The sequence below is a fragment of the Monodelphis domestica genome, chromosome 2 (assembly GCF_027887165.1).
Source record: "Monodelphis domestica isolate mMonDom1 chromosome 2, mMonDom1.pri, whole genome shotgun sequence".
In the NCBI taxonomy this organism is placed as follows: domain Eukaryota; kingdom Metazoa; phylum Chordata; class Mammalia; order Didelphimorphia; family Didelphidae; genus Monodelphis; species Monodelphis domestica.
This window is the reverse complement of record NC_077228.1, coordinates 512,422,592-512,438,316: the sequence shown is the minus strand read 5'-3', so window position 1 is coordinate 512,438,316 and position 15,725 is coordinate 512,422,592. Positions and strand designations below refer to the sequence as shown.

The following is a 15,725-nucleotide window of genomic DNA, read 5'->3' as shown; positions in this document are numbered from 1 at the left end:
TTACCGTATTTGATCTTCACATCAACCCTGGAAAGTATGTGTTATTGTTAAACCATTTTACAGACGAGAAAACGAAGACAAACAGAGGTGTGTGAATCTTGAAATTTCTCAGACTTATGAATGTTTAAAAAATTCCCCATTGGGGAATTCTCCATTGGGACAATTCCCTATTGGGATTATTCCCCATTTGGACAGTGAGAACTCTACTTAGATAAAAAATGTGAAGACCTCTACTCCAACTGTACCTAAGACTGCTTTAGGGGAGAAAACTCCTTGCTGAACAATGAAAAATACTTAAACCCATACTTAAGCCATGCCTATTTTTAGAATTGATACAAAGGGGTGCTAAGTACCTATAAAGGTCAGGCAACTTGTAAACTTACAAGGGACAAAGAGGTGAGAAACTTACTCAGAAATTCTAGCCTACTCAGGTGTGAATTAATAAAAGGATTAGTCTACTCAGGTGTGAATTCAGAATGGGCTGTCCTTTGGAAAACGTCTACTGTGATTGGTAGATGGAAGAACTTAGGGGAGGTGACATAGGAGAAAACCCCCTATATAAGAAAAGGACAGGCTATTGAAAGAGATCTCTGGAGCTCTCAAAAGACAGTCTCTAAGGAGGCTGTTGAGAGAAGTACAATCTCTAAGGAGGTCTCTCAAGGGAGGCTGACTCTGGCTGGAACTCCCTCTGGGGAGACTCTGTCCCCCTGAATCCTCGATTGAACAGATCTTATGGTGAGTGATTAAGGACTGACTGATCTTTTCTTTTAGGGCTTAGGTCTGGGTTGGCCAGGGCTGCCTGGGCTGACCTATTCTTTTCTCATTTATTTCCTTTTTTTCTCTTTCTCTCTCTTTCTTTGATTCCTCATTGTATTATTAATTAAATTCTCTATAAAACCCAGTTGACTTGGGTATATTCATAATTGGGAATATTTCCCTGGCGACCACCTTATATTTGATTTAAAACAGGACACTGTAGTGAAAACATTTTCTGCGCTCACAAATTTACTCACCCACTCTTATATCTACAACAATTTATATCTTCCACTATTTAATCACTACAGTTTATGACCTTCAACCATTTTAACTCTTACGGTTTATGGCATCAACTATTTTAACTGCCACAGGTGAAATGGCTTGCCTAGATTTATATAACTAGTAAAGAGTCAGAAGTGGGATTTAGTCTCTGGTCTTCCTCCTGACTCCAAGGCCAGCATTCTTATCTACTGGACTGCTGTGAATCTTAAAACTGCTCAGACTCTACCTTCAAACATTTGGTTAAGGCTATTCCCCATTTAAATAATGGAGGTACTTGATCAGGAATGTATTGGGAATTTTAACATTACTCCACCCATACTTAGGCATACTTTAGGGTAAGATAAAGTTGTAAAACTCCTTACTGAACAATGAAACAGTCCCTAACTCACACCTATAGTGAGACCAAAACCTTAAGCTAGATCTATCTTTAGATCTAATACAAAAGGGTGCTAAGTACCTATAAAGGTTAAATTAATCACTAAAAGGTCAAGCAACTTATAAAGGGCAAGCTTAGCAAAGAGGTGTGAAGTTTTAGTCTACTCAGATGTGAATTAAGAATGGTCAGTCCTGTGGAAAGCGTCTACTGTGATTGGTAGATGTGAAAATTTAGGGGAGGTGACATAAGAGAAATTTCTCTTTAAAAGGAGTTCAGGAGTTTAGAAAGGGGCCTCTGAACTTAGTTGAGTTTGGAAGCTGAATTGGAGGGTCTCTGTTAATACTAGAGCTTGCTTGGACAAAATCTTGTGGTGAGTGGATAAAAGACTGACTTAGTTTTCTCTCTTAAAGAGAAAGTCCTAGGCCATTTGGCCTAGGCCCTAGGCCTTTTCCTACTATTTCCTCTTACTCTGTCTCTCTCCCTTCCCTTAATTCCTTCATTTGTATTAATTAAAATCTCCATAAAACCCAGCTGACTTGGGTATTCATATTTGGGAAATTTTCCCATGGCGACCACTTATTTTTTATTTAATTCAAGACACTAAAATTATCTTTACAGTTTTGGCAATTAACAGTCTTGAAACCATATTTTCGCAGTCACACTGCTTAGCCACCACTCTATCTATCTATCTATCTATCTATCTATCTATCTATCTATCTATCTATCTATCTATCTACACATACATAAAGTGCTTTGCAAACCTTAAAGTGTTTTATAAATGGTACCATCACCCTCCTCATCCCATGTGGTCCTCACAACAACCCCAGGAGGCAAGGGCTTTTACTATACATGTGGGGAAGCTAAGTTAGAAAGGTTCATTGACTTGCCCTGGGTAACATAGCTAGTGCAGGATTTGAATTTGGGTCTTCCAGTCACCAAGTTCAGCCTTCTCTCCACTAGGTCACTTAGTTGTTCCTAATAACAGATGGATGGATGGATGGATGAATGGATGAATAAGGAGGGAGCTGAGGTACTGGTCTTTATTTTCTTGGCTCCCTCCTTGTAAGTGAGGGAAGCCCTTCAATACTACACCCATTACTGGATGGACCCCAAAGTTGAGGAGGGGGAGATCACTGAGCTCATTTCACAACTTCATGTGGTCCTCCCAATCTGGACCTAAAAGCATCCTTCCAGGAGGCAGCTCTCATTTCAGACAAGGGGCATGATGGGGCTCCTAAAGGTGAAACTAATGAAGGCTCCTCATATCCCCAAAGGACACCAGCACCAGGGGTAAACAGGGTCCTCTAGTCACAGGAGGCTAGGAGGCTACTTTAACACACACACACACACACACACACACACACACACAAACCCTTACAGGAACAGCTGGGTGGTTCAGTGGATTGAGAGCTAGGCCTAGAGACAAGAGGTCCTGGGTTCAAATTTGACCTCAGACACTTCCCAGCTGTGTGACCCTGGGCAAGTCACTTAACCCCCATTGCCTAGCCCTGACTGCTCTTCTGCCTTGGAACCAATACACAGTATTGATTCCAAGACAGAAGGTGAGGGTTACAAACAAACAAACAAACAAACCCTTCTGGTCTACTTTAGAAACTACTATATATTTGCCCTTTTCTGTGTCATGGCTACCCCTCCTGGCCATTGGCTGTCTGGGTAAACCTATGGACCCCTTCTTGTATTTATTTCTTTTAACCCCTTACTTTCTCTTTTAATATCAGTTTTTAGACACAAGAGTGGTAAAAAAGAAATCCGCGAAAATAAATATGTAAATTATGTAAATAATTATATAAATTTATAATAAAAAAATAAAGATGTAAATTGATTTTTCTCATCCTAGGTCACGGATGCCCTAAAATCTCTGTGGGGGCCCCTGGAGGGGAGCCCCAGTTCTGAACAGACACTTGGCTCTTGGCACCTTCCTCCTCCGGAGCCCTGGGTGCCACATTCCCCTCCCCAAGCCCGGAGCCTTCTGAAGCTGGGGTTGGGGGGGCGGCAGGTGGCAAGCTTGGGGGAGGGGAGAGGCAGCGGGACAAACGCCCATTCTGAGCTTCCTTGATTTGCCTGGGCTGGCTCACAAGTAAATGAAACTGAAAGTGAATTTGAGAAGGAGAAGGAAAGCCAGCCATGAGGTGGATAACTTTAGAGGGGACCCGGAGTCCTGGGAACGTCCTGGGAATGCTGGGAAGGGGAATGCTGGCTCTGCGCCTGCTCAGCCCAGGTGAGTTCAGACCCTTCTCGCCCCCCTACCCGAGTCACCTGCCAGGCTCACGTTGCCCTGCGGATACGTTCGGGGCTCCTGGCCTGTGTCTCCCTCATTCCCCTGGTGCCCCACAATCCCCAGGGAACAGGGAAAGGGCTTGGTGAGGGGAATGCCCAGGGTTCTCCGGTCCTGGCCCCAGCCCTCACGAGAGGATTGGGAAGCTTCTGAGGGGGAGGAGCTGGGCGCTTTTGACTTTTGCTGGGTTTTGCTGGGGGTCCTCCTGGGTGGGACTTCCTGGTCACCTGGTTTCAGACAGACTCCCAAGGACCTCAGGACTTTGATATCCTCTCACTTCCTTTTTCTAGAAGGCAGTAGTAAGAAGGGAGAGAAGGGAGAGCTGAGAGCCATTCCCACCATCTCCAAACCAGCCAAACTGCTTTCTTGATGTTCCTCCCCCAAAGTATTCCATTTCCCCTCCTCATGCCTTTGTCCAAGATGTTCCCCACACCTGTGATGCCCTCTCTACCCACCGCTGCCTCTTAGATCTCCCAGCATCCTTCAAAGCTCTGCTCAAACCCAATCACTTACCTTGACCAGACTTTTCCTGACCGCCCTCTAGTCCCTAGTGCCTTCTCCATATTATTTTTTTAAATTAAATTGTACATGGGTTACAAAATATCATTTCCTGTGGGTTCTACATGAGAGGCAATGGGATATTGCAGATAGAGATCTGGCTTTAGCATTGGGAAGGGCTAGGTATGAGCTTGCTTTTTCAGGAGTACTGACTGTGTGGCCCCAGGGCAATCACAAATGAATCAGTGCTCTAAGTAATTCACAGGCTGGAGGTCATGGATGTGCATTGAAGTGGAGGGAATTTCTTCCTAAGGGAGTTCACCACACCCATGAAAGGACAGATCTGGCATATGCTTGAATGGGTCTGTGCCAGTGATGACAAGCCTTTTAGTCACTGGGTGTTAGAGAAAGAGAGGGAGTGGCTCAGGTGCTTCCATTGGTAACTAACTAACTCTGGTGGGTGACAGAACGTGTGCCCACAGAGAGGTCTCAATGTGCCGTCTTTGGCATGTGTGCCATAGGTTTGCCATCATAGGTCTATGCTTTCCCCTAGGAGAATGTAAGCTCCTTGAGGGGAGGTACCAATTCTCTTCTATCTTAGTAACCTTAACCCTAACCCAGTCTGACTTGTAGTCAGTGCTTAATAGACACTACTGAATGATTGAGATGGGGCTGACCCTAGGCCCCTGAGCCCACTGGAGGAGGTGACCTCGGCAGCAGTAGAACTGGGCATTTCTTCGGTCTATAACAGAATCTCTGGGTTGGAAGGATCCATTCATTCCAATTCCTAATGGATTGAAAGACCTGGGCAGATGGTCACTCTAACCTTTCCTCTCTCATTATCCAAGGGCTGCTATGGATCCTGGGCTGGCACATGGTAGAGAGTGGCATGACGCTGGGCAAGGCAGGCCAGCTGCCCTGCCTCTTGGAGGTTGCTCTAGATCCCTCTGAAACCCTCAATGGAGAGCGCAAGTGGCAGCACATCCAGCTGGTGCTGAGTGGTTCTGAGAGCCAGTCTTTGTCCCACCAGGGCAACAGTGCCACCTTTCTGTTGCAGGGTAAGAGTCCTTTGCCCACTGTGGGGAGAGGAAAGGAGAAAGGCTTCAAATGGAAATTTTCTACCATGACAGAGTAGGAACTGGAGTAGAGTGAGTGAGTGAGTGTGTGTGTGTGTGTGTGTGTGTGTGTGTGTGCATGTGCACGTATGGGCACTTTTGTGGGTATGAATGTGTGAGAGAGTGAATGTAGTAATGCTAATGTCTAGATTGGAATACAAGTTCCTTATTGCAGACCAAAGCAAGCCATCTTTCACTTTATTTCCTTTGTGAGTTTTTTGTTGTATGTGTGATGTGTTTTCAGTCACCTCATGGGGAATATGGAAATATATATTGCATGAAAGCACTGGTATAACTTATATGAGACTATTTACCACCTGGGGAGGAAGGGAGAGAGAGAATCTGAATCATAGAAGGCCAGAAAATGACTGTCAAAAATTGCTTCTAGGAGCAGCTAGGTGACTCAGTGGATTGAGAGCCAGGCCTAGAGATGGGAGGTCCTGGGTTCAAATCTGTCCTCTGACACTTCCTGGGCAAGTCACTTAACTCTCCATTGCCTAGCCCTTATTATTTTTGTGACTTGGAACTAATACACAGTATTGATTCTAAGACAGAAGGTAAGGGTTTAAGAAAAAATTATTTCTACATATAATAAAAAAAAACGAAAGTTTAAAAAAAGAATATAAGTTCCTTAAGGGCAGGCTCTGTTTACTATTTTGGTCTTTATATCCCTGCACTGGGAGAGAGGCAGCAGCAGCATCTACTAGGAAGCAGGGAGGCTCTGGGTTCCAGTTCTGCCTCTGATCCATCCTGACTGTGTGCTCCAGACAGCTCTCTGTCTCCACTGCTGAGTTGTAGAGAAGGGGGAAGATGGGCATTGTTCTCATCCAGGAGGTTCATCCAGGCCTGTCAATGTTTCCCCCCAATAAGTATTTGTTGACTGAGTGTGAGTTTCCATTCACACTTCATTTTTTTAGTCAAGACAGACAGAGTTCTCTGGGCCTCATTTCTAACCCCCGTGAAGACCCACAACCCCTTGGAAAAGCAGTCTGAGAGCGTTGTCTGGAGCAATTAGGGATTTTTTCAGGGGAATGAGGCCAGGCTATATATAGCAGAATCAGGATTTGAATTCAGGTCATCCTGGCTCTGAGCCCAGCTCTGTATTCAGGATGCCACCCTGCCTCTGCCCATAGCGGGCCATTAATAAATATCTGAAATGGAATGAAATGGAATTAGAGGAAGCGAGTGTCGAGGTGAGACCTGAGTGTTCTTCATGGCTGAGAGTCTCCTCCCTTCTCTGACCCCTCACGTGTGTTTGCAGACCGGGCAGGGGTCCTTCTCCCTCACATGGACGAGGATGTGGATAAACTCGAATGCAAAGTGAGTCGCTACTTCACCGCCAACACACAGATCCTATGGCCCGGCCTCCCTCCACGCCAAGCTCAGCTCCCTACCTGGCACCTTGTGACAATCTCCCACACAGACGCCCAGTTCAAGGCCTCCACCTTCTGTTTCCAGTCTGCAGAGTCTGCCCAGGGCACGGGGCCAGCAATCTTTTCAGGTTAGCCCCCCCCAACCCCAACCTCATCCTGATCACTGTCCATGAGCCCCAGAAACCACCTCTGGAGGATTCTGGGTAGTCCTGGAGGATTCTGGGTATTCTTGGATGCCACGCTTTGGGAAGGAAGTAGACTGGCAAGAACTGGCCAGGGGAGGGTGCCAAAATGGTACGAGGACACCAGCCATAAGGTGCCTTCAAGGGTATCTACTTTACCTGGGAGAAAACAGAGTCCCAGACAGGCTCATGGAATTACATGGAATTAGAGAGGGAGCCCTGAGGTGATGTCTGAGATTCCTTCACTACTCAGAACCCACCCAGGTTCTTCCCTTCTCTGACCCCTCACATGTGTTTGCAGACAGGGCAGGAGTCCTTCTCCCTCATTTGGACGAGAAGGACTGCAAGGTTGCCTAGCAAGTTAAGTGTGATTCGAATTCAGGTCTCCCTGACTCCAAGCCTAGTGCCCTGTCTACCCCAAGGAGCTCACCTCATAGTTCAGCAAGGGCCATGGAGGGATACTGTCTTCCTGGAATGCCTTAGGGCTCCCCTAGACGTACCCCTAGCTGCAATTGGGCACTCTCTGGACCAGTTTAGGTCAGGACAAGGTTAGGGGAAAACTGCTCTGGGGAAATTACGATGGACCAAACTTTGTCCTTGATACTGGAGAAGGGATGCCTGACCTTCGCAGCTTGGATTCGGTGACTTCTGAGTCCCATCTCGTTTCCTGATTTTATAATGTTCTGTTCTGTCAAGGGTTCTGGGCTTCACACACTGGTCAAACTGCCTCTGGAGGATTCCCTTTAGTCATGGATGCCGTGATTTGGGAAAGAAGTAGGCAAGCTAGAGCTAGCCCAGGGGAGGGAGCCAGGATGAGAGAACAGGAGACCATCAGTCAATTAATATTTGTTAAGCTGCAGGGTAGCTCGGTGCCTCCATAGTGCACAGAACACTGGGCTGTGAATCAGGAAGACATTTTCCTGAATTCAAATCCAGCCTCAGATAAGCTTATGTGACCCTGGGCAAGTCACTTAACCCTGTTTGCCTCAGTTTCCTCATCTATAAAATGAGCTGGAGGAGGAAATGGCAAACCACTTTAGCATCTTTGCCAAGGAAACCCCAAATAGGGTCATGAGAACTCAGACAGGACTGAAACGACTGAACAGCAACAACAAGAGCCTACTATGTGCCAGGCACTGTGCTAAGTACTGGGATTACAAAAAAGGACAAAAGATAGCTCCTGCCCTCAAGGAGCTTCCAGTGCCATATGATGGTAAATTGAGGAAGCAAGGTTTGGCCTGCAAGAGACATGAGAACTGGATGTTCAAAAGGCTATCTAGAGTGTTGGACCCTGGACAACTCACTTAAGCCCCATTATCTAGCTCTTCTTGCTCTTCTGCCTTGGAACCAATATACAGTATTAATTCTAAGACAGAAGGTAAGGGTTAGAAAGAAAGAAAGAAAGAAAGAAAGAAAGAAAGAAAGAAAGAAAGAAAGAAAGAAAGAAAAAGGCTATCTGGGGATAGCTGGGTGGCCCAGTGGATTGAGAGCTAGGCTTAGAGGCAAGAGATCCTGGGTTCAAGTCTGGCCTCAGACACTTCTCCTGGCTGTGTGATCCTGGGCAAGTCACTTAACCCTAATTGCCTAAACCTTATTCTTCTTCTTTGGAACCAATAATTAATATTGATTCTAAGGCAGAAGCTAGTTTTTTTTTTTTTTTCAGTTTATCTGTCCTGCAAAACAAGGGTTTTCTGTTTGGCTTCTGAGGGTAAAACCAGCCACAATGTGGGGGGAAAGGAGCAGCAGAGAGGACGACTCTGAGCAAGGAAAAATTTCCTAACAATTAGATTTAAAGTCATCAATGAACTCCCCAAGAAAAAACCTCCAGGGCCAGATGGATTCACAAGGGAATTCTATCCAACATGGAAAGAACAATAAATCCCAACACTATACAGACTATTTGGGGAAATAGGCAAAGGAGGAATCTTCCCAAATTCTTTTTAGGACACAAATATGGTGCTGATACCTAAAGCCAGGAAGGCCAAAAACGGAGAAAGAAAACTACAGACCAATCTCCTTAATGACTATTGATGCCAACAATTAGATAGAGACAAAAGTAGGGGGGGGGGTGTTGCAAGTTCCCTCTCATTTTCTTTCTTTTCCTTTTTCTTTTTAAAAAAAATCCTTACCTTCCATCTTGGAACCAATACTATGTACTGGTTCCAAAGCAGAAGAGTGGTTGTAAAAAGGGAGACTTTGAACCTTAGACTTCAATTCCCAGAAGTCCTTGGTATTTCCCAGAATTCCCTATAATCTCACCTGAGACTCCATGTTGGCGAGATCACAATTGGGATTAAACTGGCAGTAACGCCTCCCTCGTGCTCTTCTTTTCCATTGCAATGATGTAGTAAGTTTAGTGATAAGCTAAGCGCGGGGATTTTGAATGGGCTAATCAGCCATGGGCACGTGGTTTTAATTTTGTATCCTTGATTTCTAATAATCCTTCATAAACCTCATAAAATACCATATTTTTATTATTAGAGATAATAATTAAATTTTACCTGCTAAGGGCTAGGCAATGGGGGTTAAGGGCCTTGCCCAGGGTCACACAGCTAGTTTCTGAGTCTGGATTTGAACTCAAGTTTTCTTGACTCCAGGGCCAACAATTCAGCCACTGTAGCAGCTTCTCGAGGAGATTCTGGTTCCAAGTTGCCCTGATGACCCCTAGGCTCCACCCTGTGGTGGTAGGGATGCTGGTCTCATCCGTGACTCTCTCCCAGGACTCTGCCCTCCCTGTCCCTCTCCCACTGCAAAGAACGCCCCCATCCTTCCTTCCCGGGTGGACACCTTTGTCTCTCCCCCAGGAGTGTTCTCCCTCTACACCAAGGCCTCTCGAGTGCAGGTGGAGCTTTATGGGACCGTCCTGCTGGCCTGTAGCTTCGTCATGGACCACGCCCCGGAGGCCTTGGATGTGCGTTGGGCTCTTCGGCAGAAAGGAGGGAAGCAGCGTGAGATACTGAAGTATGATGGGAAGCAGCGCCAGGTGACGCACCTCCACGAGCAGGTCGAGGCCTTCCCCAGCGAGATCCCTGGCGGGGACGCCTCCATTCGGCTCAACAACGTGGCTGTCAACGATCAGGGCGACTATTTCTGCTCCGTGAGCACTGCGGGGCTCTACTGGGAGCTCGGCATCGAGGTGGCTGTTGTGGGTAACTTTTTCTCTGTTCTTCTCTCTCCCAAATTCCTAGGAGGGGGTGATGGAGGGAGCCGCCTTATGACCTTTATGATGTTTATATCCTTGTGGCGTCCCCACAAATCTGTCAGACAAGGCATTGTTACCCCCATTTTACAGATGACGTCACTGAGTTTTAGAAGCAGCAAATGAGTTGCCCAAGATCATATAAGTCCTATAATGAAGACGTGTGGCTCTCACCTGACATCCTAGTTTTATACGGTTCTTAGAGGCTTTGTTTTCTTTCTTTTTTTAAAAGTATTTTTATTTAATTAATTAATTTGGAATATTTTTCCATGGTGACATGAATCATGTTCTTTTCCCTGCCCTCCTTCCATCCCCCCTCCCATAGCCAATGAGCAATTCCACTGGATTTTACATGTGTCGTTGATCAAGACCTATTTTCATATTATTAATATTTGCACTGGGGTCATCATTTAATCATATCCCTGTCAAACCATGTGATCAGATGCTTTCTTCTCTTTTCTATTTTTTTTAAACCCTTACCTTCCGTCTTGGAGTCAATACTGTGTATTGGCTCCAAGGCAGAAGAGTGGTAAGGGCTAGGCCATGGGGGTCAAGTGACTTGCCCAGGGTCACACAGCTAGGAAGTGGCTGAGGCCGGATTTGAACCTAGGACCTCCCGTCTCTAGGACTGGCTCTTAATCCACTGAGCTACCCAGCTGCCCCCCAGGGCCAGCCAATTTTGTAGAACTGTTTTTGCTAAAGAATCAATCTCTTCCTGTAGGTAAGAGATGGCTTTAGTAGTTTGGAGATGCCTTGTGCTGTGTCTTGAGTCCTCAGCTGAGATATTTCGAACAGTCTATTATTGCCATCATTCCAAAATTTGGCAGGAGAGCCCAGAAATAGCTCTGTACTGCTGCTGAAGATGCTAATTATTACACTACCACTTATTAAACACCTATTATGTGCCAGGTACTAGAAAACAAACAGCACCTGCCCTCCAGGAGCACCCAGTAGGAAGCAGTAGGACCCAGGAAGATAATAACAATAGTGAAACCAGGCTGGACCTCAAGGAGCTTACATTTGAATAGGGGAAGGAATAGTTATTTTTTTTTATTTAAACCCTTACCTTCCGTCTTGGAGTCAATACTGTGTATTGGCTCCAAGGCAGAAGAGTGGTAAGGGCTAGGCAATGGAGGTCAAGTGACTTGCCCAGGGTCACACAGCTGGGAAGTGTCTGAGGCCAGATTTGAACCGAGGACCAGGAATAGTTATTTTTATATGGGATTTTGGGGGGAGGAAGGTTGGCTTTAGTCTTGGTTGGGAACTTCCTCTCCCAAGGGAGATGGCCAGCTTAGTTTGAGAGAGTTGTGCCCTGTTAAGTGCCTTGTCCAGCGTCCCACAGCTGGTCAATGTCAGATCTCCCTTACTCTGAGGCCAGTTCTAGCCCTTTCCGCTGTCCATGGTGCCACTCTCCAGTTTCCTGCTCCCATTCCCCAGCACCCACAATCCTATTTTTACTCTTCCTCCAGAGGCTCCCAAAGTGAGGTTTAGTCCCCAGACTCCAATTCTGACCTTGGAGGAAGGAGAGGAGGAGAAGCTGGTGTGTGATGTCCGCCACTACTTCCCACTGGAGGCCCACGTGTTTTGGCTCCGAGAGCGGTTGGAAGGCCGGATGATGCCAGAGGGAGTAAAGAATGTCCTCTTTAGCAGCCACCGCAAGAATGGGGATGAGACCTTCAGTTTCTCCAGCTACTATCTACTGAAGGCCTCACTCCAGGATGATGGCTTCCGCTATACCTGCCTAGTGGAACACGAGGGTCTACGGTTCCCCATTAGAAAAAGCATCATCATCAGAGTGACAGGTACCGTCAGCCCAGCCCTGAGATCCCCATCAACCCCATTTCCCCCTTCCCATCTCTCCAGGGATATCTGTCTGGGAAGAGAGAGAAGGGAATCTCATTTCAGCCACCTCTTCCACAAAGTATTCCACCGTCCAATTTGGCATCAGATGGACTGGGTTCAGTCTCATCTTGATGTTGAATGCGTTGGGTATAGGAATGATCAGAGAGGAGTGGGAAATCAGTCAGAGAAGGATCCCAGGAAGAGGAAATAGAAAGGAAAGCCTTAGGTGAGAAGGGCTCAAAGATCACTGCTATCTTTGACTAATTCCCTTTCTACCTGCCCCAACTCCATCAGCCCTTCCCATCAACTGTGCCATGGCAGTCAAGGGACTTAATCTCTCTAGACCTCAGTTTCCTTATTAATAAAATGAAGAGGTTGGAGCAGATGGCCTTTGAAATAGGTTCCTTTTCATTCTAGATTCTAGGCAAAGCTTAGAATAAAGCGATGAGGCAAAAATGTTCCAGGTCTTGTGAAGGCTGGCAAAGGGGAACAGATGGAGAGAATGAGGCCTTACAAAGCATGAGTTTTCCTCAAATGATTCCTGGAGCCCTCTATGATGAAGGTTCCCTTTCTTTGCTCTCCACTCAGAATGAACCCCAAAGGTTCCTGAAATTAGAGCTGCAAAGGATCTTAGAGGCTAGCAAGTACAAGCTTCTATTTTGCAGATGAGGAAACCAAGGCATATAGAGGTCTGACTTGCCCAAGCAAGTAGGTAGGATTTGAATCTAACACCTTGGGTTGTCTTTCTGACTTCAAGCTTCATGGCCTATCCACTACACAATGCTGCCTCTTAGTAGTCTAACTTTCCATCTAGGTCATGAATCTCCTGTATGAGATATTCTTTATAGCTGGTCATTCAGCCTTTGCTTGAATACTTCGAGTAATAGAGAACTCATTGCCTAAAAGGACAGACTCTCTCTTCCATTGTTAAATGGTTTTCTTAAGTCTTTAATTTTTTTACTTATATCTTTTTTTAAATTTTCATTTGATTTTTATTGATTTTTTTTGCTTTGCTTTGCTTTGGTTTTTCTTTCTTTCTCTTCTTCTTTTTTTTAACCCTCAACTTCCATCTTAGAACCAATATTGTGTATTGGTTCCAAGACAGAAGAATGGTAAGGGCTAGGCAATGGGAGTTAAGGGACTTGCCCAGGGTCACATCGATAGGAAGTGTCTAAGGCCAGATTTGAACCTAGGACCTCTCATCTCTAAGCCTGGCTCTCAATCCACAGAGCCACTTAGCTGCTCCAGTCAGCCCTTGTTAACATGAGAGGGGCTCCCTGAATGTGGCATGGGTATGGGGTACTTTTCTTGCTCAGTCTCCAGGCCAGCTCTTAATAGGACTGTTTTTTTCTCTTTGCAGAAAAGTCTGGATCTTCATGGGGGCTTCTAATCATCCTTATAATCCTGATGGTTGTGATTTTTGTTCTTCTGAGGTACCTGCACCAAGGTAGAGACCAGAGGTCATTTGTGGGGCTGCTCTGGGGAGGGGAAGGGGAATCACCAGAATAACTGCCCCCTCCCTGGCAGGGGGGTGTTGCTCTTCAAATCAGTTCCATGCAGAATGGCATGACCTATTGGAGGGCCCATGTGCCACCCTTGTCCTACCCTTGGGCCAAGAGCCTTCCATGGGGACTTTTGGGAAAAGTTGTCACAAAGTAGTAGTCTAGATTCCAAGAAAACCTTGATCCCTGGTCAATCCATCAATCAGTCAATCAACAAATAGTTTCTAATTGCCCCCACTATGCTAAGTACCATGGCAGGCACTGGTGATCCAAACACAAAAAGGAAACAAAGCCCATCCTTGAGGTTACATTCTACTTGGGGTTTACATGTACAAAGAAAGGATAGATCCAAGAGAAGTGAATGACGATTGGGAAGGGGAATGTTAACAATTTGAGGAATAGGGGAAAGTCTTTTGGGAGAAGTAGCCCTTGATCTGAGCCTTGAGGAGAGTAGAGGGTTTCAGGAGGCAGAATGAGGAGGGAGAACATTCCAAGGATGAAATAGATAGGGGAGATACAGATTGGGAGAACAACACAGTAGTCCAGGTGGGAGGTAATGAGAGCTTGGATTTATATGGTTGGGGGATAATAGAACCAAGGGGACACAGGAAAGAGATATTGAGAAAATGGAATCTAAAAGATATGGGACTTGATTGGATATGATGAGTGACCAAGAAAGAAAAGTCAAGAATGATTCTTTGGAGGCAGCTAGGTGGCTCAGTGGATTGAAAGCCAGTCCTGGAAATGGGAGGTCTGGGTTAAAATCTGGCCTCAGATACTTCCTAGATGAGTGACTCTGGGTAAGTCACTTGACCCCAATTGCCTAACCCTTACTGCTCATCTGTTTTGGAACCAATACTTAGTATTGATTCTAAGAGGGAAGGGAAGGTTTTTTTTTTTTGGTTTGTTTGTTTTTGTTTTGTTTTTAAGAATGATTCATGTACTGAAAACCTGGGTGTCTAGAAAGATGATGGCACCATTCAGGGGAGGGATGTGTTTAGGGAAAAAGATAATGAATTCTGTTTGGACATGTTGAGAGTGAGGTGCCTTTGGAACATCCAGGTGGAGATCCTGACCTGGAGTTCGGCAGAGAGATGGCGACTAAATATCTAGAACTGAAAACCAGCTGCACAGAGATGATGGTTGAATCCATGGGAACTGCTGATTTCAGTTAAAGAGGTGTAGAGAAAGAATAGGGAAGGGCTCAAGACTGAACACCTATGTATTGGGGGCAGAACATGAATACAAAGACAAGAAAGAAACAATCCCAGCCTCCAAGGAATATCCAGTTAATCTAACTCTTTTCTTTTCTCTCTCTTTTCCTTCTAGTAAAAAGTATGAACAAGGTAAGGGCTGCATCTAAATTCTTATCTTCTTAATGAGAGGATGGGGGATGATGCTGGGCTCTCATGACCTTTTGTCTATCCTGTTGCAGACAAAGCCTTACTAGGAATTTAAAGCAGATGTTGAGAAAAAAAGGAGAGAGACCTTTGGAGGCCAGTGTGGCGGAGAGAACCTCCCACTGCAATAGAACTACATGTCTTAGAACTTGAGCAATGCTGTAGAAAAGCCCTGAAGATACGTGGCAGCCAGGCCTGTCCCTGGTATTGCGTGACTATAGGCAAGTCACTGGAAATTTGTGAGCTTGTTTCCTCAAGACTAATGGTACAACTATCTTTCAGGAATGTTGTGAAGAACTAATGAGGTAATGAGGTGTGTAAAGCATTACATATAGTGCAAACCACTAATGAGGATCGCTGTTGGTAAGGGCATCCAAGTTAACATTCATTCATTTGGCAAACCTTTCATTATTAGCCTATTAGAACTCCCTTCTCCATCCTGCAATTGAACTCCCCTCGGACCAGTTTCAGACCGTATCTGCTCTGCTACTGCTTCTCTGCCCTCTGGACCCATAACAGTGTCCTCTGGCCTATTCATTAAAGACCCTTGCCCTCCTGTGGTCTGAGGATCCCAGGCCTTTCCATTCAGTCTTTCTATTTACATCCTCAGCACTTGATGTGGTGCTTGGGCACATAGTAAGTGTTTAACAAATTCTTTTTCATTCATTCATTTATTCTTTTTCTTTAAACCTTTACCTTCCATCTTAGAATCAATACTGTGTATTGGCTCCATGGCAGAAGAGTGGTAAGGGCTAGGCAATGGGAGTTAAGTGACTTACCTAGGGCCACCCAGTTAAAAAGTGTCTGAGGCCAGATTTGAACCCAGAACCTCCTATCTAGGTCTGGCTCTCTATCCACTGAGTCAACTTGTTGACTCCATTCATTCTTTTTTTTTTTTTTAAAC

General features: G+C 45.5%; 1 protein-coding gene across 1 annotated transcript; it reads left to right on the top strand.

The window, feature by feature from the left end:
* The first annotated feature begins 3,488 nt into the window (after positions 1-3,488).
* Positions 3,489-15,122, top strand: LOC103103481 (tapasin-related protein-like). Its single transcript, XM_007485784.3, has 8 exons — positions 3,489-3,653; positions 5,057-5,266; positions 6,585-6,824; positions 9,683-10,027; positions 11,547-11,879; positions 13,280-13,366; positions 14,751-14,767; positions 14,857-15,122. Exons 1-8 carry the CDS (start codon positions 3,560-3,562, stop codon positions 14,869-14,871), a joined length of 1,341 nt encoding a protein of 446 aa, XP_007485846.2. The 5' UTR covers positions 3,489-3,559; the 3' UTR covers positions 14,872-15,122.
* The last annotated feature ends 603 nt before the right edge of the window (positions 15,123-15,725 follow it).